This window comes from Urocitellus parryii, chromosome 5 (genome assembly GCF_045843805.1).
Source record: "Urocitellus parryii isolate mUroPar1 chromosome 5, mUroPar1.hap1, whole genome shotgun sequence".
Classification (NCBI taxonomy): Eukaryota; Metazoa; Chordata; class Mammalia; order Rodentia; family Sciuridae; genus Urocitellus; species Urocitellus parryii.
This window is the reverse complement of record NC_135535.1, coordinates 35,589,041-35,614,728: the sequence shown is the minus strand read 5'-3', so window position 1 is coordinate 35,614,728 and position 25,688 is coordinate 35,589,041. Positions and strand designations below refer to the sequence as shown.

General features: G+C 35.4%; 1 protein-coding gene across 1 annotated transcript in view; it reads left to right on the top strand.

The window, feature by feature from the left end:
• Tmtc2 (transmembrane O-mannosyltransferase targeting cadherins 2) overlaps window positions 1–25,688 on the top strand; it is a 388,543-nt gene that overhangs the window by 303,096 nt on the left and 59,759 nt on the right. The window contains exons 9-10 of the mRNA XM_026391430.2: window positions 5,963–6,044; window positions 21,561–21,675. Coding sequence (XP_026247215.1) covers window positions 5,963–6,044; window positions 21,561–21,675 — 197 coding nt within the window. The remainder of the gene's footprint in view (window positions 1–5,962; window positions 6,045–21,560; window positions 21,676–25,688) is intronic.

Below are 25,688 nucleotides of genomic sequence, written 5' to 3'. Positions count from 1 at the left end.
TCCAGCCCATTTCTCCTTCCTGGAGAATCAGGTGGGGGTTTAGGGTGAGTGGCCAAAGGTTCCAAGCTTCTAATCATGTGTTGGTGTTTCTGGTGATCTACTCCTATCCAGGAACCCACAAAGAGTGGCCTCATTAGAACAAAAAGTGTTCCTGTCACTGAGGAAATTCCTGGGGATTAGTACCTCTGTGTTAGGTTATCAGGCTTAAAAGAGAAAATCTTAGAACAAAAGTTCTTTTAGCCCCTCCATTACTCAGAAAATTAAAAGGTTTTAAGAGCTCTGTGCCAGGAAATGTTCATAAAGCGGTGTGTGTGTGTGTGTGTGTGTGTGTGTGTGTAATTTATATATTATATATTTGTAACATATATATAATCAGAAATATATTACTTATAACATAAACCACAATATCACCATTTATATATTTAAATAGATGTGCACATATAATATGTATCCACATAAAGTCATAAAGTGATGCAATAATTAAAGGTCCTGGTAAGTCTTTCAGGTGTCATTCAGTAGAATAGCAATTCTGAGCAGTTACATCATGACACATTGTAGAAGGTAGTGGATTTTGTTCTGAATAATTTGTCACTAAAAATAAATACAAAAGTAAGAATAGAGTTTACTAAAGCCATAATAGTGTAATTCTCACTTGCTTATTCCTATGTGCTTTCTGAAGGGAGGTTTCCAGGAATGATGGGTGGAGTTTGTGTGTGTGTGAGTATGTCAACACCTGTATGTGGCTGTTTTTCATATTTCTATGTTTTGTCGTTGGAAATAGTGTTGATCGCCATTGGGTGGGATACTGTTTGCTTTTTCTATCCACTCACTAGGCTCCTATTTCTGAGTTGTGGTAGTAGTAGCATAGTTTAAAAGGAAAACAAAGTAAATTAGCTGGAAACTGATCCCACACTGTGGAATAGCAGCAGAATGTTCTTTGATTCATGCATTCAAATGGAGCACAATTTTTCACTTCTCTGGTTGTACATGAAGAAGGGTCACACCATTTGGGAAATCATACACATACCTAGGATAATGATGTCCATCTCATTCTACCATCTTTCCTATCCCCATTCCCCTTCCTCAGCCCCCCCTCCCCTTTGCCGAATCAAAGTTCCTCCACTCATCCCATGCCCCCCTTTATTATGGATTAGCATGAACTTATCAGAGAAAACATTTAGCCTTTGTTTTTTGGGGATTAGCTTACTTCACTTAGCATGGTATTCTCTGACTCCAACCATTTATCTGTAAATACCATAATTTTATTCTTTTTTATTCCTGAGATAGATACACACACACACACACACAATGGAATATATATACCGCAGTTTCTTTGTCCGTTCATCTAGTAAAGGGCATCTATGTTAATTCCACAGTTTGGCTGTTGTGAATTGTGCTGCTATAAACATCAATGTGCTGCATCTCCGTAGTACAGTGTTTTTAAGTACTTCAGGTATAGACAGAGGAGTGGGCTAGCTGGGTCAAATGGTGGTTTCATTCCAAGTATTATATGGAATCTCCATACTACATTCCAGATTGATTGCACAAATTTACAGTCCCACTAGCAATGTATGAGTGTGTCTTTTCCCCATATCCTCACCAACACTTGTTGTTGCTTGTATTCTCAATAACTGCCATTCTCACTGGAGAGAGATGAAATCTTAGAGTAGTTTTGATTTGCTTTTCTTTAATTACTAGTGATGTTGAAAATGTCTTCATAATATTTGTTGATCAACTATATATCTTCTGTGAAGAATCTGTTCAGTTCCTTAACTCATTTTTTGATTGGGTTTTTGTTTGTTTGTTTTGGTGTTAAGTTTTTTGAGTTCTTTAGATATCCTGGAGATTCGTGCTCTATCTGATGTGCATGTGGTAAAAATATGGTAGGGTGGAGATTTCATTGTTGTTTTTCATGAGTTTCAACAATATTGTCTTCTGTATGGTTTTTTTTTAACTGGTTGTTCAAAACATTACAAAGCTCTTGACATATCATATTTCATACATTAGATTCAAATGGGTTATGAACTCCCATTTTTACCCCAAATACAGATTGCAGAATCACATCGGTTACACATCCACATTTTTACATAATGCCCTATTAGTAACTGTTGTATTCTGCTACCTTTCCTATCCTCTACTATCCCCCCTCCCCTCCCCTCCCATCTTCTCTCTCTACCCCATCTACTGTAATTCATTTCTCTCCTTGTTTATTTTCCCATTCCCCTCACAACCTCTTATATATAATTTTGTATAGCAATGAGGGTCTCCCTCCATTTCCATGCAATTTCCCTTTTCTGTCCCTTTCCCTCCCACCTCATGTCTCTGTTTAATGTTAATCTTTTCTTCCTGCTCTTCCTCCCTGCTCTGTTCTTAGTTGCTCTCATTATATCAAAGAAGACATTTGGTATTTGATTTTTAGGGATTGGCTAGCTTCACTAAGCATAATCTGTTCTAGTGCCATCCATTTCCCTGCAAATTCCATGATTTTGTCATTTTTTTGTGCTGCATAATACTCCATGGTGTATAAATGCCACATTTTTTTTTATCCATTCATCTATTGAAGGGCATCTGGGTTGGTTCCACAGTCTAGCTATTGCGAATTACATCAATGTGGCAGTATCCCTGTAGTGCGCTCTTTTAAGGTCTTCAGGGAATAGTCCGAGAAGGGCAATAGCTGAGTCAAATGGTGGTTCCATTCCCAGCTTTCCCAGGAATCTCCATACTGCTTTCCATATTTGCAGTCCCACCAGCAATGTACAAGAGTACCCTTTTCCCCCACATCCTCGCCAGCACTTGTTGTTGTTTGACTTCCTAATGGCTGCCAATCTTACTGGAGTGAGATGGTATCTTAGGGTGGTTTTGATTTGCATTTCTCTGACTGCTAGAGATGGTGAGCATTTTTTCCTGTACTTGTTGATTGATTGTATGTCCTCCTCTGAGAAGTGTCTGTTCAGGTCCTTGGCCCATTTGTTGATGGAGTTATTTGTTATCTTATTGTCTAATTTTTTGAGTTCTTTGTATACTCTGGATATTAGGGCTCTATCTGAAGTGTGAGGAATAAAAATTTGTTCCCATGATGTAGGCTCCCTATTTAAATAATTAGTGGCATCCCTTTTTCTTGGTTTCTGAACCACTATCCGTGTCTAGACACCTATCAATACACACAATGTATTTTGTATATGTATATGTTGTGCTTGTTGTAAGGGGGTTTGTTCAGCCTGTGGCTCTTCCATAATACTTGCTTATAGGAAATGCTGATTTAATATCAAAAGACACCATGAAAAATCTGCTAAACATTTTTTTCTTCACCATTTTCTTAATTACTGTTTCCCTAAAATAGTGATAGTTGAAACAGTAAGTTTAATTAAAGATAATATGATCTCCCAACAATCCTGACCCCTTCATAGAAACTAGTGATTTGTTTACCTGTTGGACTTATATGGTCAGTTGGTTTATTATTTTATATATTCTCAGGAGAGTTGTCTTTTCATCCTTATTATTTGGCAGTTAGTCTTCACTAAACAAATAGTGGTCATATGTCCTCCACCCATCCCCAGAAATAATGTTCTATATGTCCAATTTCTATCTAGGAGATTATAGGACTCATTTCTTTTGATAACAGTCCAGTGAGCAGACAGAGACCACTGTCTTTGAGTACTGATGCATGTTTTTAAGGCTTCATACTATTGTTTTGTCAATGAACAAGGGTTTTACTACCCAATTTATTGTGGCATTGATAAATGAACCAGTTCCTTCTTTTCCATCCTTAAAAATTTAAGAGGAAGAAAGTTCAAAGCCCCTTTTTATTTGTATATAAAATCTGTATATATATTTTTTTACCAAACAATAGCTTATATTTTGCATCTTTCTTTTATTATCCTCTTCTGCAAGTTCTTTGTATATTAGTTTGTGAAGATGATTTAAAGAATGACCATGTTTTCTTAGCCTGTGTATATTAACAAAACTTACTATTTGTCATTCATAGCTCTTCATTCTATTGCATATTACCTGTGTGTATCAAATAATAGTTAACATTTGCTACAAACTTATACCTAAGTACTATAATAGCTACTTTGTATACATTGGCTCAGATAATTCAATAATCTTTTGAAATAGCTTTTATCTTTTTTTAAAAAATATATAGATTTTATTTTCTAGAGCAGTTGTAGGTTTAAAAAAATATTAAGCAGAAAGTACAGAGTTTCCATATTCCTCCCTACCTTCCCACCACCATACACAGAGTTTCAAACCCTATTATAATCAACTTGAGTTAGTGTCCTATATTTGTTGTCAACTGATAAGGCAATTAAAGTCCATAGTTTGTATTTTGACTCACACTTTGGTGTTGCCTATTTATTCTATGGGTTTAGACACATATATGAAATGTATTCACTATAATAGTGTCATACTGAGTGTTTTCACTACCCGAAAAGTCCCCTGTGCTACACCTATCCTCTTTTTTTGTATAGAGAAAATTACAGCTAAGAGATTTAATAAATTCTCCAAAACTCACATAGCTAAAACAAGTGTGTAAGCTGCTCCACTTGTCTAGCATCTCTGCTCATAACTCATACATAACCTTCCTGATTCTTTAAATTTATTGACTCATTTGGAGAATCCTTCCTTGCTAAGATTATTGCTAAGTCTTGCTAACTTTATTAAAGTAAACATAAGGGAAACATTACCTTTGACATTAAAATGTGGGAAATATTGAATATATTTTTTTTTAGTTTTAATTGTTGGATAGTTGATAAGAATTATGAATTAGAGGGAAGTTTTTCAATGGAATAACATTATTTAAAAGAAAGAAGAAATGCAGAAGTCCATTAGTTCATTGTTTATCACTGTTTATAGGTGGTAGATGAGGTAGGCTGGTCTCTAGCTGTTAGAACAATGAGTGAATGAAGGAGGCAGTTAACAGAGTGATTGTTTTTTTAGTGAACAAAAAAGTGAAGATATGGAGAAATGAATGAGTGTTGTGGAATGTAGCATACTTATCACACACATCTTTAACTTTGGAAAATTCATCACTGTAACAGGAATTTTAAAAATATTTGTGAAGAAAGAAAGAAAATGCCTGAAATTCCGATGATGGATAGTGTGTAAATTAGAAGGAATAAGCAGGTGAGATCATTTCTCTTTACCACAGTGGCTTTTGGACATCAACCTCAGTGTCCTGCTGCCACTTGTATTCAGCATAGATCTTCAACCATGGCAGATGAGAGCTCTGCAGGAAGTTCCTCTTAGACTGTTCTCCCACTTCAAGCCACATCTTTATGTTATTCTGGATGTCATTGTGGCTCACAAGCCATAACCAAATAAAGAATGTAGAGTTTTACAGTCTGCCTGGATTATACTGTTTGATGAAAAAACTCAAATGTATTGCAGGTGAACCTTCCCCTTATTTTTAAATTTGTTTTCTTATGAGTGTTACGATGATCCCGATTAAAACTGTAGTGAGGCAGGAGACTTCACAGGAGACTAAATTCTGGATCAGTATAATTTTCAGTAGCAATAAGGAGTAGCTGTTTCAGATCCAATAAATTGTGACCTTATTTCCTCATTTGATAAGGATGTGATTAGAAGTATGTAAGGAGGACAAACTCCTGTTACAAGAAAAGAAAAAAAAAAGAAGGAATCATATGAAAACAAAAGATGTTTCCTTATTCTTTTGATTCCTGTGAATCCTTTTTTTTTTTTTTTTTAACTTTTCTCTTCTTTCTCTGGTCTCTTCCTTTTCTTCTCTTTCTGGCACTCACACCTCTATCTTAATGTTTCCCAGGATTCAGACCTCCATCTTTATTCTCACATATTCTCCTTCAACATCTTCATTTAGATAAAAATAAAACTCTTCTTTTGCAATGATGGTCACCAGTGGACATGAGTCTGCTCATTTGTGCCCTGAAGGTAAAGAATCCCTCATGATTCATTTCTGAATCATCCATGTTCTCTGTTTTTCAAGGGTCGAAAGAGTGAGGCTGAAAAGTTCTTCTTGAAGGCTATCGAGCTGGATCCCACCAAAGGAAACTGTTACATGCATTATGGTGAGTGGCTGATCATTTTTTCCAAGTCCCCCACATTTGCTCTTAATGTGGGTATAAGATTTACTGACATTTTGGGGTGCAGATATAGCCTCGGGCTACATTCTCATCTTCACAAAGTAATCACATTAAAGCCTCCTTATCCATTGTATTTCCCTGCAGTAATTTTCATAGAATTTCAGTGGAGAAGGCAATTTCACAGTTGTTTGTTTCAAGTTCAGTGTGGAGTTTACACGAGATCTCATAAGGAAAGCATCTAGCTCTTTGCCTGATGCATAGTTTATAATAAAAATATTAGCTTCCTTTTCACTCTGAATGATATTGTGTTAGTCATTGAACATGCCATTTTGAAATTTTGGAAATTTACATTTTAACCAAAAAGTCTTGCTTTCTGGAAGATCGAATGCCTCTGAGTGAGGCCAAGGATAAAACTATAATGGGTATAAAGGATAGCTGTCTCATTCCATGTAGCCTTGGCCTTCATCAGTCCAGAATGAGCTTACACAACAACTCTGTCACACTCCACTCTATCATTAGTAGTGAGTCATATGTTTAGTGAGGCACAGTATATAGCTGGTTTGGTGTTGGGTAAGATGTGCTTATTTCTACCAGATTTGGAATGGCTTTCAAGGAGCCAAAAAAACATTTACTTTTGCTGATCTCTTGGAAAAAAAAAAAGTTTTTCTTTTATCGCTATTGGCTTTGATGTCTTAGTTATTATCAAGCAGTAAACTTAAAAGTGGAAGGAAATCAAATCTTAAGGAAATAAAACTAATATGCTTGTATAATATTTAATTCCTTCTCCCAGTTTCCAGCTAGTCAAAATAAATCAGTGGCAGGCTGCATGTGCAGAAGAATGGAAATAATAAAATGGAGGAAACACTTAACCAACCACAAGAGCATTTTTAAACTTAGATTATTGTGTGTATACATCTATAAAGTTAGGGTTGTGATGCTTTATCTTCCTAACATAATGTAGGCTCTAATTCCATGTAATGAATTATATAAACACTCCTGATTTTGTTTCACAATGCAATTTTATTGCTGTGTTAAGATAGCAGTTGAGTAATTTAAGTTTGCTTCAGAATTTATTTTTATTTTCACAGGTTTTTGCGTATGAAATATTTTAAATTAGGATTTTCTCATGGTTACTGTTTGTGGTAGCTCCATGATTATTTTCTGTCAGTGCTAAAAGACCTCTTGCTTTTACATTTTAGAAAATAGGATTACCCCCCTCATCTTTTTGCCTATATTTCCTTGGCTTCAAATTAATTCCACTTACTGCATCCTCTAAGCTTTCTATGAAAACATTGTTATGTAATGTGTAGGTATTTTCACAGTAAATTTCTTGAAACTTCATCATTGATGCATTTGAATTGCAATTGTTAAAAATCACCTTTATATCAATTTTAATAGTTGGCCCCCTTATTTTTCTGGCTTGTCCATCCTTACCTACTTCTTCTAATTTTTATACTATTTCGTGTTCTTGAAATTTCTTTTTGTAGTGTGGTGGTAGGTAATATTTTTCTCATGAGAACTTTTTAAAAATTTATTTTGTCAGAAAGTGTAAAAATCTTTTTAATGTATTATTTGTATGATAGTGATAACATGTCTTTAAATGCAGATATGAAAATTGTTCTTAGTGCCTCAGAATGTTTTAAATTTGGATGCATATACACATTATTAGTATATTTTCTCAGAGAAGAATGTATAATTCAGTATAAATGTATGGAATGCAATTTTATGAATTTTATGAAAGTTCACAACTTTCAGCATTTTTTCTGCTTTGTAATCAGATATGTAGAGAACTCAAAACATGGTGTCAAAGGGAGGATTGGTTACAGTAAAGAATCTACAATTGGACAGTAAGCTCATAACTGAGTGCTCAATAGTCCTTGCTTACTATGCTTGGGTTATAAAAAAATGTACAGTTTAAAGAATCATTCTCATTTTAGAAAATTCATTTCAAATAATTAAATTTCAGAATTATAACAGTTTTTTTAAAAAATTAATTCCTCTACTGCACACACAAGTAGACTAAAATCTAGGAAAATGAAGATGACTTAACCAAATTAGTTGTAGGTGAATAAATTTTGGATCCTGTTTCATTGCTTTTTATTCTATAACATAAATTCTGTTTGTTTTCACAATACCGGTAGAGAGGCAGGCAAATAGCAGACATTTCAATCAGTAGGTTCTTGTGTGCAGTTTTAAAATATCAAATTCTTGTGTGATGACTTCACTTAAAATTCTTAGGGAAAGGTCTTTATTTTGATATGTGTAAGATGTGTCTATTAGGTGCAAGCCTCTATTTTCAGAAAGTAAGTAGTAAGTAGTGCTATACAGTAACTAAACAGGACAATGGCATCTTTAGAAGGTGACAAGTAGAAAATGGAGTACTTCTTGAGACAAGGTGGTCAAGGCAAATGGCTATGAGTGTGTAGTGTTTGAGATTTCAGAACTTCAGGCAGCTACTTCAAGAGCCAGACTCAGAAGAAATAGAAAGTTCACTGTTCAAATAAGAACAAGCTATGTTCACAGCAGAGAAAGAAGTTTCATGAGACTAGAACATATTGAATCATAGGGGAAAGTGAGAGTAGAAAAGGCTGTAGATAGAGCAGAGGTAAAGCCCATACATAGGGCTTTGTGGACCAAACTAAGGAATTTTATATTAAGAGTAATAGAAAAGATCACAAGGAGAAGAGAGGGTTATAGAAAGAATAAAGGAAGGAAAACTCTTTAAAGAGCTATTTTCCGTTTTAGGTAAGAGATAATGGTGGCTTCCACTTTGGAACGGTTGCATAATAGTAAATATTTATATTGAAGTTACACATTTATCTCCTTTAGAAGATTCTAAATTGAGACTAGGGAGGACCTATTTTCCATTTTTGTATCATCAATATCTAGCGTATTGCCATACACACAGTAATGTGCAATAAATATTTATTGAGCTCAGTTAGGAATAGTCTCCATTCTAGAACCAGATCTAGGATTCAAAATTCACTGAAAGAATGCTCCATTTGAAATTTTTTTATTATTCCATGCCCAAGAAATTATATATTATGATTCTTACATCAGTTCATTGCCAACTTACTGCCTATATATATATATATATATATATATATATATATATATATATGTTCTTAGAGTGTTTATACCCACAGATTGAATAAAAACACTTCCTCGGTTTAAAAATAAGTGTTTAAATGAAATATATGCGTTTTGAGTCTTTTTAAAATGCTTTTGCAAATGCCAATGAAAATGCCAGAGTGAGCGAATTTTGTTTTATGGGAAATTTACTCTCTTGGTTGATTATGTGCTTTTAGTTTGCTTGTTAATGATACAAGTGACTTGGAAAATACCATACAGTTGGGACTAAACAGAGGGAATTATAGGAATTTATATTGGCTGCAATAGTGATTAAAAGATGATATTTTAAAATGCTATCAGTTACTTGTGTTTTGAATCCACGGGTTTTGCATCTGGGGAAAGGAACTACATCGCAGAGTGACCTTGCCTGACTTTTCCCTTCAGGTAGACTTGCTGATTGGTTCCAAGAGTGAGTTTCCTATATATAGTCTCTGGAGGAAAAATGAAGTCTCTGGAATTTATATTTCCTTGTCTTTAAATTTAAAAGCTTAATCTGGGCTCTCAAAATGTTTTCCAGTATTCAGATTTCAGGTTGTCTCTAATATGTATTCTTTTTTTTTCACTATTTTGTCAAAAATTTAAGGAATGTGTAGAAAATAGTTTTCAAACCATAGTATAATGTTGTATTCATATGTTGTCAACCTTACAATATATTCCATGTCCATGTGACATTAATCAAGACTTACTGAAATTTAGTTTATAAATCTGTGTGAGCGTTTGCTGTCTTGATGTCTCATGTGGCTCTATAATTCAAGAGATTCTCTATGGCTACCCTACTCTCCAGAAGAGAGCTTCTGTCCAAAAGAATCAAGATCAATACAAGCCCTCTTTTAAAAAGGTCCAAGAAAAACAACATTTAATAATATAGAATATGTTATACATCTTTTCTTTAGGTATATAGTAGTAAATGTGAAGTAGATTAAAACAACTTAATTATTAAATATTTAGTAAAAGGTACCAACTATGAATATGTCCAGGCAGTTAGGAATTTATTAGATATTTAAAACAGAAGTATAAAACTTTGAAAGAGCAGGGGATATAGTTCAGTGATAGAGTGCTTGCCTAGCATGCCCTGGGTTCAATCCACAATAATTGGGTGTGGGGGGGGAGGTGCTATTGGCCTTCTTTTGTGTGGACCTTAATAAGTAACTTTTTCTCCCGTCTACCTTTTAACTAAGAGTAAAACTTGGACCCTCATTGTCTTCTCTACTGGTGTTCTCTGGGGCATGTTTTTTTTTATTATTATTATTATTTCCAAGGGTTTAGCTGTAAAGTTATGAGTCTTAAACTTTTTGAAGTCTCCAGCTCCATATTTATCAAGCACCATACTAAATACAGGAACACAGCAGGGAAAAGACAAGTTCCAATAGAGTTGGCAAAATGGTATGGAAGGCACAAATTATAAAACTCATGATTTAATTACAGTTATTTTTAAAAAGGAGAAACAGCATAATTTAGGGGCCTCCATGTGTGGGGTTGTTATGTAGGAAAAATTCACCCAATGAGCTCACATTGACCAAATATTTGAATGATGAATAGCAGTTCCCCAAAATGTAGAAATGGGGATGCCGTGAGCATTAATTTAGAGGGTGCTTAAGGTAGAAGACAGCATGTATCTGGAAAATATTTCAAGGAAAGAGCCAAGAAGGCAGCTAGATGTGGCTGTTTAGAAGGAAGAACATCTGAATTAGGAGAGCTGCCAGATTATGAAAAGACTACTCACAGAAGAGTTCCAAATGTGGTGTTTATAAGGATATTAGAAAAATTCAGACATTGCCAACAGTGAGAGGGTTGATCTCAACAACCATCAAATCTTTTCCAAAACTGAGGCTTAGTTATTAAATCATTCTTTCTTGTGAGCCCACAGAAAGTATGGAATTTTTAAAAACTGTAATCATCCAGATTTTTATTAATTGGCTCTATGGTCAAATTTAGAATCCTGAGAACATCTTATTTATCAAACACTTTGCCTTCTACCCAGTGTTTCTTTTTTTTTTCTTTTTTACCTCTGATCTTTTTTGATTATGATTTAATACCTATCAGGCTATAATGGATCCCAGTTACATTTGACTAATAAAACAGAAGTTCAGAATGTTTAAGTGATTTCCTGGATCAGAAATTTCCTGGCCAGGCATGGTTGTGCAGGTCTGTAATCCCAGCACCTCTGGAGGCTGAGGTAGGAGGGTCACGAGTTCAAAGCAAGGTACAAAGCAATTCCATGAGACCCTATCTCTAAATAAAATATAAAATAGGGCTGTGGATATGTCTCAGTGGTCAAGTGCCCCTGAGTTCAATCCCTAGTACCAAAAGGAAAAAAAAAATTCCTAAGTAATTAATAGAGGAACAAGTTGAGAAGTCCAACTTTTAAGTTTAGAACTTTTTAATGAGATAGCCTGTGTTTTTCTCTACGGTGGTTTACATATCATTTCAATTTCATTTTTAAAAGTAAGCCCTAGGGGAAATGTTAAAAAATTGAGTTGAACCTTTCAGCCATGAACACCAAAAGAGAAGGTTTGAAATACTCCATAACTTGAATAAGAGAGAGGCCTGTGGTTGATTAGTTCATAGTTAAAACAAGTTAGAAGATGGATATGGAGTGAGATCATGTGGTATCATTTTATTTTCAGTCACTTCAGAAGCAATAATTTTTAAAATTAAATAATAAACAAAATTATGGTCTTGCCTTGATTAAAAATGAAAATGATTTTGGGTGACTCTTTGCAAAATTACATTGAGACTAAAATTATGCTAAATGATATGGAAAAAAGTCTGTATTTTTAAATATCAGTCCCTTTATTGCTCCAATTACAGCATAGGCAGTTCACAGAAGTACAGTCAGATTAGGAGTTTCATAAATGTTGTTTCAAACTATTTAATGTCTCACCCTATTAAAATACATGTTGCATATCAATAAGATGCCTGTGAGATATTTTCTGAAGCATTTTAGAATTAAAGCTTTCCCATGTTTAAAATGGGAAGAAATAGAGCAGAGACTTTCTAAGTTAAAAAAAAAAGAAGGAAAAATTAAAGGATTAATAATGTGTTTTCAAAAAACATAATTAAAAGACAATAAGCAATAAACTACTAGAAAATAATTCTCATAAAAGCAAATAATGAAAGATTGATCTACTTGGGCTGGGGTTATGGCTCAGTGGTAAAGCACTTGCTTCCCATGTGTGAGGCACTTGGGTTTGATTCTTAGAACTACATATTAATAAGTGAATAAAATACAGTACATCAACAATGAAAAAAAATGGAAAAATAAAGATTGATCTACTTAAGATATGAGACACTCTGACTAAAGTTGGAGGATTCATTTAATTTTATGAAGTCACTAGTATATAATATATGCAGCAAATCATAGGAATGGACATTTATTATTTTAAAATTATAAATAAAATATATTCTGGAAAATGAATAAATTGTTAAGGAAAAATTTGGATTAGGTGTAAAAATAAGGACAGAAAGAATTTAAGGGAAGAGGAGGCTGAGTAGAAAACTAGAATTAAGAAAAAGGGGAATGTTTACCCACCAACATACAGACAGAAGGCCCAGAGAGGATGGGGATAATTGCAAGAAAAATGAGGATTATGAGTAAATTACAAATGAAAGGGTATTTGTATTTAAGCCATACAGCTGCATAAGGTAAATACGGATTGTTTGTATATGCTCACTTAACTGGGTCAGTCCTAGTTGTTTTCTCCTTAACTGCCTATCTCAGTGTGGCTATTCAGGGAGAACTCTTGTAGCATCAGTGAAGTTTGTTTTGTGATGATTAAATGGGAAAAGACACACATATACACCCACACAATATGTATGTGTTAGCTATTTTGGTTTACTGATTGAATGATTTTTGAGATTCTTATTTGCATTTTTTTTCTTCCTGCTACTTAATTCAAACATTTGTTCTCCAAGTTTGTGTCTGTTACCATTAAGTGCTCTGTGCCTGGTTGGCCAATCTGGAAAGCCCAATGAGAGGATATGGAAGCCCAAGAAGAAGACTGGGAGCTCTTCCCAGGGAGGGGGTGTGAGTCCTGGGTTCTATGAGCCACCCCACTGCATGGCCATTCCCTTGTCAAGTTGGTCTCAGTGGTGTACTTTTCTCATTAGTGACTATAGCACTAACTATAGCACTGACTATAGTGACTGTGTTTGAATTCTTGAGTTCTCCCTCCTCTCATTCCTTCCAATGTCCTATAACTAACTGAGGCTGCTCACTCTATGTCCTTTATGAAGTCATACCTCTCATTAGTGGCTTCTTTCCCTTCGTGTTTAGGTGGTAAGACTGCAGGTGGAAGCTCAGTTTGAGCTGACTTTCCTCTTTGAAGAACACTTGATCCATGTTCAATCTGCTTAGGACCTGATCCGTACTAATGGGATTGTGCTATTTTCCCTTCTTGTGTCTCCCCTCACTTCTTATCCTCTTTCTCCTCTGCCACCCTTTCTCTCTTCTCTACCTTGTCCCATTCTAACTCCCTTGTGGACAGTCACCATCATTATATGAATGGTTTTCTGGCATCTCCTAACCCTTTCAGAAAAAGTCAGGGAAAGTAAATTCAATAATGTGCTGCTCACCTTCTCCGCCTCTTTTTCCAGTGCCCTGAGTCTCTAATCTCCTTTGCACTAGACACCTTCCTTGCCACCTGTCCAATTTGGGACAAATTCTTTGCCTCCTGTTCACTGAGATCCACTGCCTCCTGACCTCACAATGAGCAGTCCAGATTGACCTCCTGGGTGTCTTTTCCTTGTTCACCTGGACCACCTGTTTTCTTGGCCAGAGACTATGGCCCATTTATCACCCTAGGCCTGTCTCAGGAAAACGGCACTTTTGTTAACTCAGGCTGTCAAGAGCACAGATACTCAAAGCAATAAAACTAATCAAATAGGAAGGGAGAGAGGTTGGTTATAAAGAGGGAGAGCATAGCTAACATGCCAGGGTGACTGGGGGCTCAGAGAATAGCACTCAGCCAGTCTCCCGCAGAGGCACAGAAGAGAAGAATTTCCTCCATATTTTTAATCCTCCCCGGCACAGGAAGTGCACAGTAACACACATCCTCTCCACAGCAGCAGCCCCTTCAGACAGCAGTTCTAAATCCTAACCACTGCTTTATCCCCAGATAATGTGTTTCTCCCTCCCCCCATAAAACACCATGGCAGACTTCCTCAGCCCTTTGTCTGTGCTCATCTTGCTACCACTATGTCACAGAAACCAGTTGCCACAAAGACTCTGCCATGGCCTTTTTTTCCGGTTCCAATCCTCTGAGTCCTTGAGATGATCCTCAGGTACAGATAGTTGCTGCTGGAATGCTGGTAATGTCCTGCTCATAATCTGGCTGCTAGCTATGCATCTGTATTTTCTTGGTCACATACAAGCAATATCCTTACTAGACCCCTTTGTTCTTTGTTTATTCAACTTAAATTATAAGTTGAACAAAACCCAAAAAATCACTTCCACCAAAAAATGATGCAGTTCACCTATACTATTTTGCAACCTCCTCTTTCAGATTTATATGCATTTTGACGTTAACTATCACTGTAATCTGTTTAATTCACTGATAAATGCAATATTCTTTAAAGAGTTCCAATCTATCTTTGTAAATCCCCACCTCACCCCCTGCCAGAAGCACTCCATCTTATGTAAAGAAAACACAGTGTAAATTTCCTGGATATATTAACCCATAGAGGAAACTACTCCCTCCCAAATTATTTCTTTCTCTTCTGAGATTATTGAATGTATTCCACAATATAATGGAATATGATAGATGTTAGCCAGATTACGTAGTTTGAACTGCCTTGAATTTAATATACCTTTGAAGATATAATTGAATCTATAAAAGAAAATCAGAGGTTTAAAAACAGAGCCATATAATATTAAGTCCAGAAGGAACCATCATAAAAACTTCACTGTGCCCAGGCATGATAGGCCATGCCTGTAATCCAAGCAACTTGGGAGGCTGAGTTAGGAAGATCAAGAGTTCAAAGCCAGCCTCAGCAGTTTAGCGAGGCCCAAATCAACTTAGCAAGACTCTGTCTCAAAATCAAAAATAAAAAGGGCTAGAGATGTAGCTCAGTGGCTAAGTACCCCTTGGCTCAATCCCTAGTACAAATATTAAAAAAAAAAAAAAAAAACTTCACTGTGAATCATACTCTTGGAGATGGTGAATGCCCAGCACTTGTGGCTTGTGGGCATTTATTGTAGCCCTACCTAAAAATCGCTGTAAGGTATGAGGAAGTGGATGGGAAAGTGTGTAGTAATGTATGCTGTCTTGTTCATTTGAAGATGAAGCAAATATCTACCAAATAAATACCAATTCGGTCATGTTCTTAAACATGGATTTATTAAATCCTCACAATGTGCCAGGAAGTTAAGTGGGTGACCCACTGGAGAAAGAGCATTCCAGGTGAAGAAAATTGCAAAGTAAAGACTAGAGCAAATCTTTGTTCTTCTGATTTGTTAGAAGAAGGTTAAGTGGGGAAGGGCATAGTATTGTTATGTCAAGATGGGTAAAGCCTGGGTAAGGATTCTTGGATGTTGATTTAAAAAAAAAAAAAAAATCTCACAGTGATAACATGATGCAATTAGACCTCATTTTAATAAGATCGCTCTGAGTACTGTTTTGAGAATGCCCTATAGAGTCCAGGGCAGAAGTACAGGGATTATATCATGTAGGAGGATATTGCTGTAATCCAAGGTAAAATAATAGTTTGAGACAGAGTGGTACAGGTAGAGGTCAGATGATTCTGGATATATTTCAATGATTAGTCTTCATCCAAGGGGAACTATTTTTGTGTACATGCTGTGTTCTAATTGTCCCTTTCTAAATAAGATCTTAATTTGCCTTTGAACATTTTTTTATTTTTTTTATTTATTTTTATTTTTATTTTTATTTTTAATATTTATTTTTTAGTTTTTGGTGGACACAACATCTTTGTTTGTATGTGGTGCTGAGGATCGAACCTGGGGTGCACGCATGCCAGGCGAGCGCGCTACCGCTTGAGCCACATCCCCAGCCCCATGAACATTTTTTTAAAGCTGCATTGGAATGATTTTTCCTAAAGAAAATTGTGTCATCATGACACCTGTTATTTTGGGTCTTTAATTTAGTTGCATTGCACTTAAGAGTGATTTTTCCCTAATATTTTTGCAATAAATGACCACTCCCAACTAATCTATGGAGTATAATTGGAAAAATTTTATGAAGCAATATTTGATTTTATGATTTAGTCCACTTTACATTTTCACAGATTTTTACCTCATGACATAGCTGCTTCCTTCCCCCCTTACCCCCCCTCCCAGCCCTGGCCCTCAGTACTAGGGATTGAACCCAGTGATGCCCTACCACTGAGCTATATCCCCAGCCCACTTTTTTAAAAATTTTACTTTGAGACTGTATCTCACTAAGTTGACGAGGCTTGTCTTAAATTTGCAATCCTCCTGCCTCAGTCCCAAGTTTTTGGAATTACAGGCGTATGCTATCATGCCTAGCTAGGCAGAGCTTTTCACATCCAGGAATTAATGAAGGATTGATCTTCACAGGCCTGTTGCATTGAAATATTGATTTAAAAAAACCTAATAAGTAGTTTGTAATGATTCATTGAGTGAAAGAAATGTCCAGAGAAGGCATGACTCAGCTGTTAAAAACAGTTGAATCCTGAACTATCCATTGCTTTTTCCCTCTGCTCACTTCAGTCCATGGGGAGACTTAGACTCTTTATCTCTGGATCTCTAGGGAATTCTTTCTCTTTTTGAATCATCTTCTGTTGTTCCCTACTCAGGATTTTTTTCTTTATAAGTTCTCAACTTGTTTTTTCATTTCCTTTGTTCTTCCTTTTGATTTGAGAAAATGAAGTAAAATGATGATAATTAACTTGGTACGACAAACTGCAAACCAAAGAAATAAAGCATGGTAGCAACAATACCAGAACAAAATATATTTTAGTTAAAATTTTCTTTATTTCCAATTCAACTCAATTACCAAACACAAAGGAGGTGCTTGTCTCCTGTATGTGAATAAGAAGTGGTTTCTCAGAAATCTTATCATTGAATGTGAAAGATAAAACTCTTAACTCTCCTTGAGTTTTGAAAGAATAAACTTGTATTTAATGAATACATCATCATGATATATGCATCTTTCTACCTACACATGAGTGTAACCATTGTGCTATATAATAGAGGGAAGGACATGCCAGGTACAGTTGATGACCAGAAGACCTAAATTGGACTTGTGGCTAATCCCAAGTGTAATCTGAGTCCAGGGTATGAGGAAAATTTGTTTTGTTTATAAGATACTAATTCTCAAAGTGTGGACATGCATTAGCATCTGAGCCTTGCACAGTGGCACAGGCCTGAAATCCCAGCGGCTCTGGAGTTTAAGACATGAAAATCCCAAGTTTAAAGCCAGCCTCAGCAACATCGAGGTGCTAAGCAATTCACTGAGACCCTGTCTCTAAATAAAAATACAAAATAGGGCTGGGGATGTGGCTTAGTGGTTGAGTGCCCCTGGGTTCAATCCCTGGTACAAAAAATAAATAAATAAATAAATAAATAAATAAAAAGCATATTTGAGGCTTTATCCAGACCTACTGCCTCTGAAATTCTGGAAATGGACTCTTGCTCTCTAAGTGGTTCTGATGGACACTAAATGAATTGAATCCAGCTAAATCCACCAGTGAGCACTGACTCTATGATATGACTACCTTCCTCGTTTTCTCTCTTTCCTTCAGAACCCTGTTCCAACTTGTAGTACCCACACTCTTTGAGCTCCAGCAGATATTCCTTGTCACAATACTGTAGGATCTGTCTGTCAGTGGATTCAACAGTAATTTTTCATTGAAGAGCTCCTGTGTCTTCTGCTAGCAGTGATGCAGTACCTTATTTTGCAAACAGTTCACTTCCCAGTGGCCTGACTTGCTACTTGTGCTCTAAGTGAGTGGTCATACTCAGACAATTCTGATTAATACCCTTGTTCAAGCATAATTAATAACATTCCTCTATTAAGTGCTCTGGGTTAGATGATAAATTATACTATAGTGAACTTATTAGAAATTGGTGTAAGAAGGCTTCACAGAGAAGAAAGTATTTAGGGCCCAAAAATGAAAGATACTTATTTATTATAGGAAGATGAAACAGAAATGGCAATTAGAAGGGTTAGGCTTAGGGTTAGGGTTAGAGAACAAGAAACCTGAGAAGCCACATATTCCAGACCAATAAGAATGTGAAACAGTAGAGTACACTGCAGGAAGCATGAGTAGTTCAAGGAGGTTGGTGTCTGGTGGAAGTAATAATACAAAAATCTGTTGGCAGAGGAGTGACTTGTGTCTTACCCAGAAGGGGTAAGGGCAAAATTGTTCCTTGTTATTCCACAAAACAAATACATTGAGATTCTTTGGGTTGTTATCAGGAAGAAAGCTAGTATATCTTTTCTTTTTCTTTTTGTTTTGGTTCTGTATATTTGAAATGTTTACTACTGTATTTTCCAACAATTCTGGACTGCATCCTTTTAAAGATCAGTCATTGTTAAAACCTGGAAAGGACAGGCTTTTTCTGATACACACAATCAGTAGTTGTATGACATGGTAGAATAATAATTGACTTTCAATCTTGGTACAGGCATTTAAATTCAGTTTAAAAAAATAACAAACTTCACTTAATAATACACTTATACTATTGAGATAATATGGCCTCTTGAGAAGAGAGGTAGAATTGTGGAAATGCATAACTAATATGCTGTGATACTATTTGTTTAAAAAGTAATATGATAGAGTCTACTCTAAAATGTTCACATGAGAATTTTTACTGTAAGCATTTACAATGATACATTATATATTTAGGGTAGTTTCTAGACTTGGCAAACAGTTTACAAAGTGCATATTACATGGCATTGCTACTTAAACATAAAGAATGCGATTGTGATGAAGTAGCATATTTGATTTTACACAGTAGTTAATGTTTTGTTGTTGTTGTTGTTGAACATAAAAGATATGCTTGGCATTGACAAAGCTTTTGGAAAGCTTTGCCTTGAGCATGCTTATAACTGACCTCATGTGTTACCAGTTATCATTATCTTCATCATATAGACAACCTGTCAATGTCCTTCTCTTTTTCTGTGTGAACATAATAGATCTATATATTTTCTTTATTTTTGTTTTAACCATAATTAATATATTTGCTTTTTCCCCTTCCGTCTGGAGAAATGAATTTTAAGAAAATAACCTTCATTATTCAATTAACTGTTGCCTTATCCTAATTATTAATTTGTTACATATCAGCATTAATAGCTCCCTGGAAAAAAAGAATAATTAATTTCCTACACTATTAGTTGTTTAAATATCCCAGAAATAATTATCAAAGCATTTATTTAGTTAAATATTGTTTTTTGAATACAAGTATTAATTAATACTGTTTTAATTTAAAAAATAATCTCTAACAAAAATAACTAACTAGAAGATGGGTTTATAGATGTGTCAATGATTAAGAAATACGTGAGGAGATAGTATTTTTTTTAGTTACCATATATTGTCTAATTTTTGTTTCACTTTTTTTGAACAAAAGCATATACTTTAAATTTCATCTCATATCTACATATGTATAAAATTAGCATATACAAGAATTTTATTTTAATCAGCTTTTGCATTGCCGTGACACAAACAGCCAACAAGAACAACTTAGAAGAAGGAAAATTCATTTGGGGATCACAGTTTCAGAGGTTTAGTGCATAGATGGCTGACTCTAATGCTCTGGACCCAAAGGAAGACACAACATCATGGGGGGAACACATGGCAGAGAGAAGCTGCTCCCTTCATGGCAGCAAGGAGGCCAGGGTTGGCAGGGCAGCACTGAGAAGATGAACGGGGCATCTTCTGACCACCTCCTCTAGCCACGCTCCACCTGCCTACAGTTACCAACCACCATTCTATCCATTCAAACTAGAATGGACTGATTAGGTTCCAGTTCTCATGATCCAATCATTTTGTCTGAATATTTTCTGCATTAGTATCAACTTTTGGGGGACACTTTATACCCAAATTTTAAAAAACATGTTTTTTAAACTTATAAATGTTTATTTGCAACTAACTCTGTTTCCTTAATAATTTTCTGGCCCTAAAATTATGTTTGTTTGTTTTGGGAGATGAGTAAGGCCCAGAATATAAGAAAGTAATGTAAAATATTTTGTAGAAATAGCTAAGCCTTGTCCAAGTCCAACTCTTGTCTTTTAGTTAAAAATAGTAGGCTTTATAATCACAGGTTTATCTTTACTCACCAGCTTTTAACTAATCAAAGTTTAAAATACTTAAATTAAGCCATGATTACTTGTTATTATAAATCCTTAAAAAACATATTTCCCCCTTTAAGAGGAGATATTTTGGGGTTAAAAGACAATTTTTAATATTTAATAGATGAACAGTAAATAACAGGCTCTTCCAACAGCCATCAGTACTTACCATTTTTATAGTTTTTGTGTTTCTATATGCAGCTCATGATTTGCAACTCATTTTTTTATAACAATTTTTTTTCTAGTTTTAACACCCTGAACTTTAAACAAAAAGGGAATCCCACACAACAAGAGATGATAATTAGACCACAACTCCATAAGCCTGGCAGTATTATAGATGATTACAACATACCCTTTTTCCCTTATTTTGTTTTTTTATTTGAATATCCATATCAGATGAAGCTTAACATCATTAGTTTTGCTCTTAGTAAATCCCTAGGTATAAAAGCAATGCAATCTATTGTTTCTATAAACATATTTACAGCCTTAAAATTGGACCCAACTTTTTCCTTTTCCTTTGCAATATGTTTTCAGGATAACATTACATAGCAATTCTTGAGGTGCAATTTTAAGGAGCTGTGTGGCTCTGTCTGTAATAATTCCAACCTTGCAAGGCTGACCTGAAAGTAGTCTCAAAAAAATTTGAGCTTGGTAATATTTTTTCCACTTCTGTTACTAAGTCTAATTCAGAGTGAGTCATTATCATGCCTGCCTATGTTCTTTCAATAACTGAAATGTAAGAAATAAATATATCAGTATGGATAGACCTGCTTGTGCATGTGCGCCAGAGACAGAAGCTATTCTAAAGTACTATTAAAATCAACTCACATTTGTAATATACCTTTAAATATGTTCATTTTTATTATACGAGTAGTCTGCAGAACATTTAAGAAACAGAATTTCAAGAAAAGGAAATTCTTGCAATGCTCTGCAATTAAAGGAAAGGCACATAAAATATGACTAAATAATGAGTGTGACATTACATCTTAGCTTCAAATCACCTTTACCACTGCACTTATTCTTTTCTAAATGCAGCTTTATCATTTTCTACAATTACCATTTTCTGAGTTGAAGCTCACTTTCTTGTACTTTGTAGGTCAATTTCTTCTGGAAGAAGCTCGCCTCGTAGAAGCAGCAGAAATGGCAAAAAAAGCAGCTGAGCTGGATAGTACAGAGTTTGATGTTGTCTTCAATGCTGCCCACATGCTCAGGTCAGATTTTGCTACTAAACCTTAAAAGACCAATGCCCTGCTTTTAAGAAAATAAGTATACTATTTTTTTCATATCATACTATGCATTCTATATTGTAAATGTCAATCAGGCTGCAGATCCATGTGAAAAGTAGAACTATTTTTTTCATTATAGTCTATAGTGATCAATGCGCATGGCATATGAGCTCTCAGTATTCTGAAAATCATTGAGGACTCCCTTCCCAACTTGCTTTCCCTTCCCTCCAAAATTACTGGTCAGAAAATACAAAAGATAAACTGCAAAATTGAATTGAATAATTGTCTAATTAAATGTCTCCACAACAAAACATTATGTCAATTAATCAATTGCATCTGCATATTTGTGTATTTGTATTAATTATTATTGAATATGGCATGTGGATGCATTTTAATGTGTTTGATAGTTGGAAGGATTATCAAATACAAATACGCATATGGCCTATGAAATACTTAAAATGGCCCTGTAATCAGTACTATTGCTGTGCTGTGAAACAATACATTTTCTAGACCATTACTGTTTCTATTTTCAGAGGGTTATTACAGAAGCTAATTGCAATAGTGAAAAAATAAAAAGGCACATAAACTATTTTTGTTGTGAATATAAAGAGAGACAGTGCATCCATAAGTAGTGTTTTAGGTTAAAGGAGGATGCTTTAACAAAACTCAAACGATTTATACAGTTTTTTAAAAGCAGTATTTGCTCTGTTAGCAATATGTGTACTCCTTTACCCATATTCTTACTAAATTTTATTCCATTAAATTCCCCCCTACCACCAAGTGCTTCATTAAGTGACATTCATGCTATGGTATTTGTGCTTATCTTCTACTGATGGATTTGTAATTATGTAGATCATTCTTACAAGGTCAGAAAGATAGCAGAGAAGTTGGTTCACATTTGGGTGATTTTTAAATGAGGACTTTTGATCTGAGGAGTAGCTCAGCAGTAGAACATGTGCTTAGCATGCACAAAACCCCGAGTTTAATCCCCAGCATACATACATAAATGGCTTTTGGAAAAGGTAGATGAACTATTTTTAAAACATTTACTTTGAGATCATTACACAATAACATGTAGTTGTAAGATATAATACTCTAGCTCACATCTTATGTGGGCAAGAGTATGGGTACCCCTTGGAGGGATGGGTCTGTCTGCTAAATAAAGCTATGAAAGTAGTACCATGAAATAAATGCAAAAGACCAGAAATGTTTTTTAAAGAGCAGGGGCAGTGACCGGTTAAGCCAATCGGTTAAGAGGGGTAAGGTTTCTAACAAAAATGGAGCCCATGCTTTAGTGATACAGATCACAAGGGATGGATAGGTATAAGATTTCAATGTGGGAGGGGTCTTGCCTGGGTGCTTGCTTCTTTAGGAAAACCAGGATATGGGTAGGGGTAAGCAGGCTATTTGGCTCTTAGCAGGTCATTCCCTTCTCTAAGGCTGTGCTTAAATGTGAGCTATGACTCAGAACAGGGAGCCAAGGTGAATTGGGCATTCTCCAATCTGTGGATTCCACCTGGGAGTTCCTAAGACCAGGCTTCCCTGCCTAATGGTGCCAATGTTGCTCAGTCCACACACTTCTCATTGATGGCTTCCCACGTAATATAGAGAATCTCCTGTATCATTTATCCAGTTTCATCATTGATAATATCTTGCAAAACTACAGCATATTATCTCAACAAGCCTATTGATATTTATTCAGTCCCTGGCTCTGTTGGGTTTCCCAAAATTTACTTGTACAGGTGTGTGTTTAGTTCTCCACAATTTCTTCATATGTGCAGGTTTGTGTGTCCATCATCACAGTCAGAATACAGTAAATTATACTGTATTCCATTGTCACAGATAATCCCTCATGTTATTTTCTAGTCACATTCTACCCCTTTCCCTTGTACCCCAGAAACCAATATTTAAAGCAAATTTTGTTGACTGTGTTTATCATTTGAGAATATTATTAAACTGTATCTTCAGGACCTCTTGCTTAGCTTTTTGTTAGTTTAAATAAGGAATTTAAAGCCTAGTTGGGAGTTGGGGGTACACGATGAGGTTGTAGTTGGATGCCTTCACTCTGCTATTAGTATTTAGCATTGCTAAGGCACTTGTTTTGATGGTGACCCCCCAAAAAGTTGACACCTATACAGAAAAGTCAAAATTCAGTTGATCATTAGTATCTTTATAAAATGAATTATAGTCAATCTGCAAGAACTTTCAATGCAAGGATAATTTTTACAAAATACTGTCGTTCTCATGACAAGGTTAGGTGATATGGCAGGGAAGAGGACTTTTTGTTCTTCATGAATAAAACAGTATGCTTTTACTCACAATAAACCGTTTGTAAGGATGGGAAAGCACAAGTTTCTGTAGGCTAATTCATCTTACTTATTATAAGTATTTTCATCAACAGATCATTTTTGTACATATTAAATCAGTATCTGGAATTCAAGGTCTACCAATGGAAACCCATTATAAGAACATTACAAAAAAATTTCCTTGTTACATCCATCACTCGTAATTTTTTCTGACTTACCACAGTTTTAGAAAACAGTGGAAAGTTTTTGTTACGTGTTGGAGACGTGGAAATCTTTAGGATCTATTTTTCAGAACCTTCTTTCCATCTTTCTGCAGTCTGCATTCCTCATTAAGTTTCAGTCACTCAACGCCCTCCTATATTGACTGCACACGCGACCGTAGCAGCCTGACAATGATATCCTACACAGTTTGGTGGCAGTCCCCATGACTAATTTTATGTAGCTTTTCTGCTTTTCAGCTCCATTAAATTCTAATATTTCTTCAGTGTTTACTATGCAAGCTGAACACCCATCTCTTATCAGTAAAGAAAGTTCAGCACTTTGTTTGCTGAAAGGATAAGAAAGGTTTTTGTATCTTTTAATGTAGTTTTATCAAAATGGTTAGCTATCAAAATTTTGTTATGTATGTTACATATAGTTTCCCCTGCAACTGCCAAAGTCCTAAATTGATTTTGATAGTCATTCTTCCCTTGAGAGCTCAGTTCTTTTGAGAGATTTTTAGAAGACAAAATTGGCAAGGCTTAATAACCAGTTGTATGTGAAGAAAAGGGTAAAGTCTCCCCCTTTTTGACTTGGTTAGTTGGATCTATGGTTTGTCTGATGTTCCAAATCAGTAATTTAGAGACAGCTTAATAGTGCAAGATATGATTCCACCATACTGATTTAACTTCCCTTTTTTGGCTACTTCTTATTGAAATAATCAAAAAAAAAATCTATTAACAAGGGAGGAGAAAAATTTGTTCATTCTAATTTTTTTTTTTAAGTGACTGCCTCTGGATATAACTGATGGAAAGAAATGAGGGCCTGAGGCTAGCCCTCCAGGGGCATATCTTTATCTGATTGGGACCTTCAAAAGTTTTGATATTTGAGAAGTTTCTGACAGAACCATTGTAACTCGCAGTAATACCCAAAGAGCTTTCTCTGTAGAATAAGCAGATGTAAAGTTTTAAGATATATGATTTGAATTAAGCATTTCAGGTAAGAACGACAACTCAGAGGTATCAGAGTTAGGCTGCTTGGTGAAGCACACTGACTATAAAAACTGAAGGGCCTTTTAGAACATGCCTAGTTCCTGTTTCAAGGATATTCACAAGAACTCTAGGAGCTATGGAAGTAGTAGTAATGCTGGTCACCAAAAATTTGTCCCAGAACAATAGGATTGCCCTCTCCCGAGTTCTCTGAAGTTTCAGACCTGCCCAGGCCTTCCTTAGGATGGAATGTGTGTGAATGTGACATATGTCACAGATGAGCCAAAGCTACAAGAGTGAGCACTCTTCCCTTTTTCCTACTTGAAGACTGGAAACTAGACGAGTCAAATAACCAAAAGTAACAGAAGTAATCTAAGGCACCCAAACCTACCTTCTCACCTGGATAGGTTGAATGAGTGAGAAATAAACATTTTTGGTCTTAAGAGAGATTATAATGTGTTTATTACCACAGTAGAGCTTAACTTACCCTGACACAAAATATATC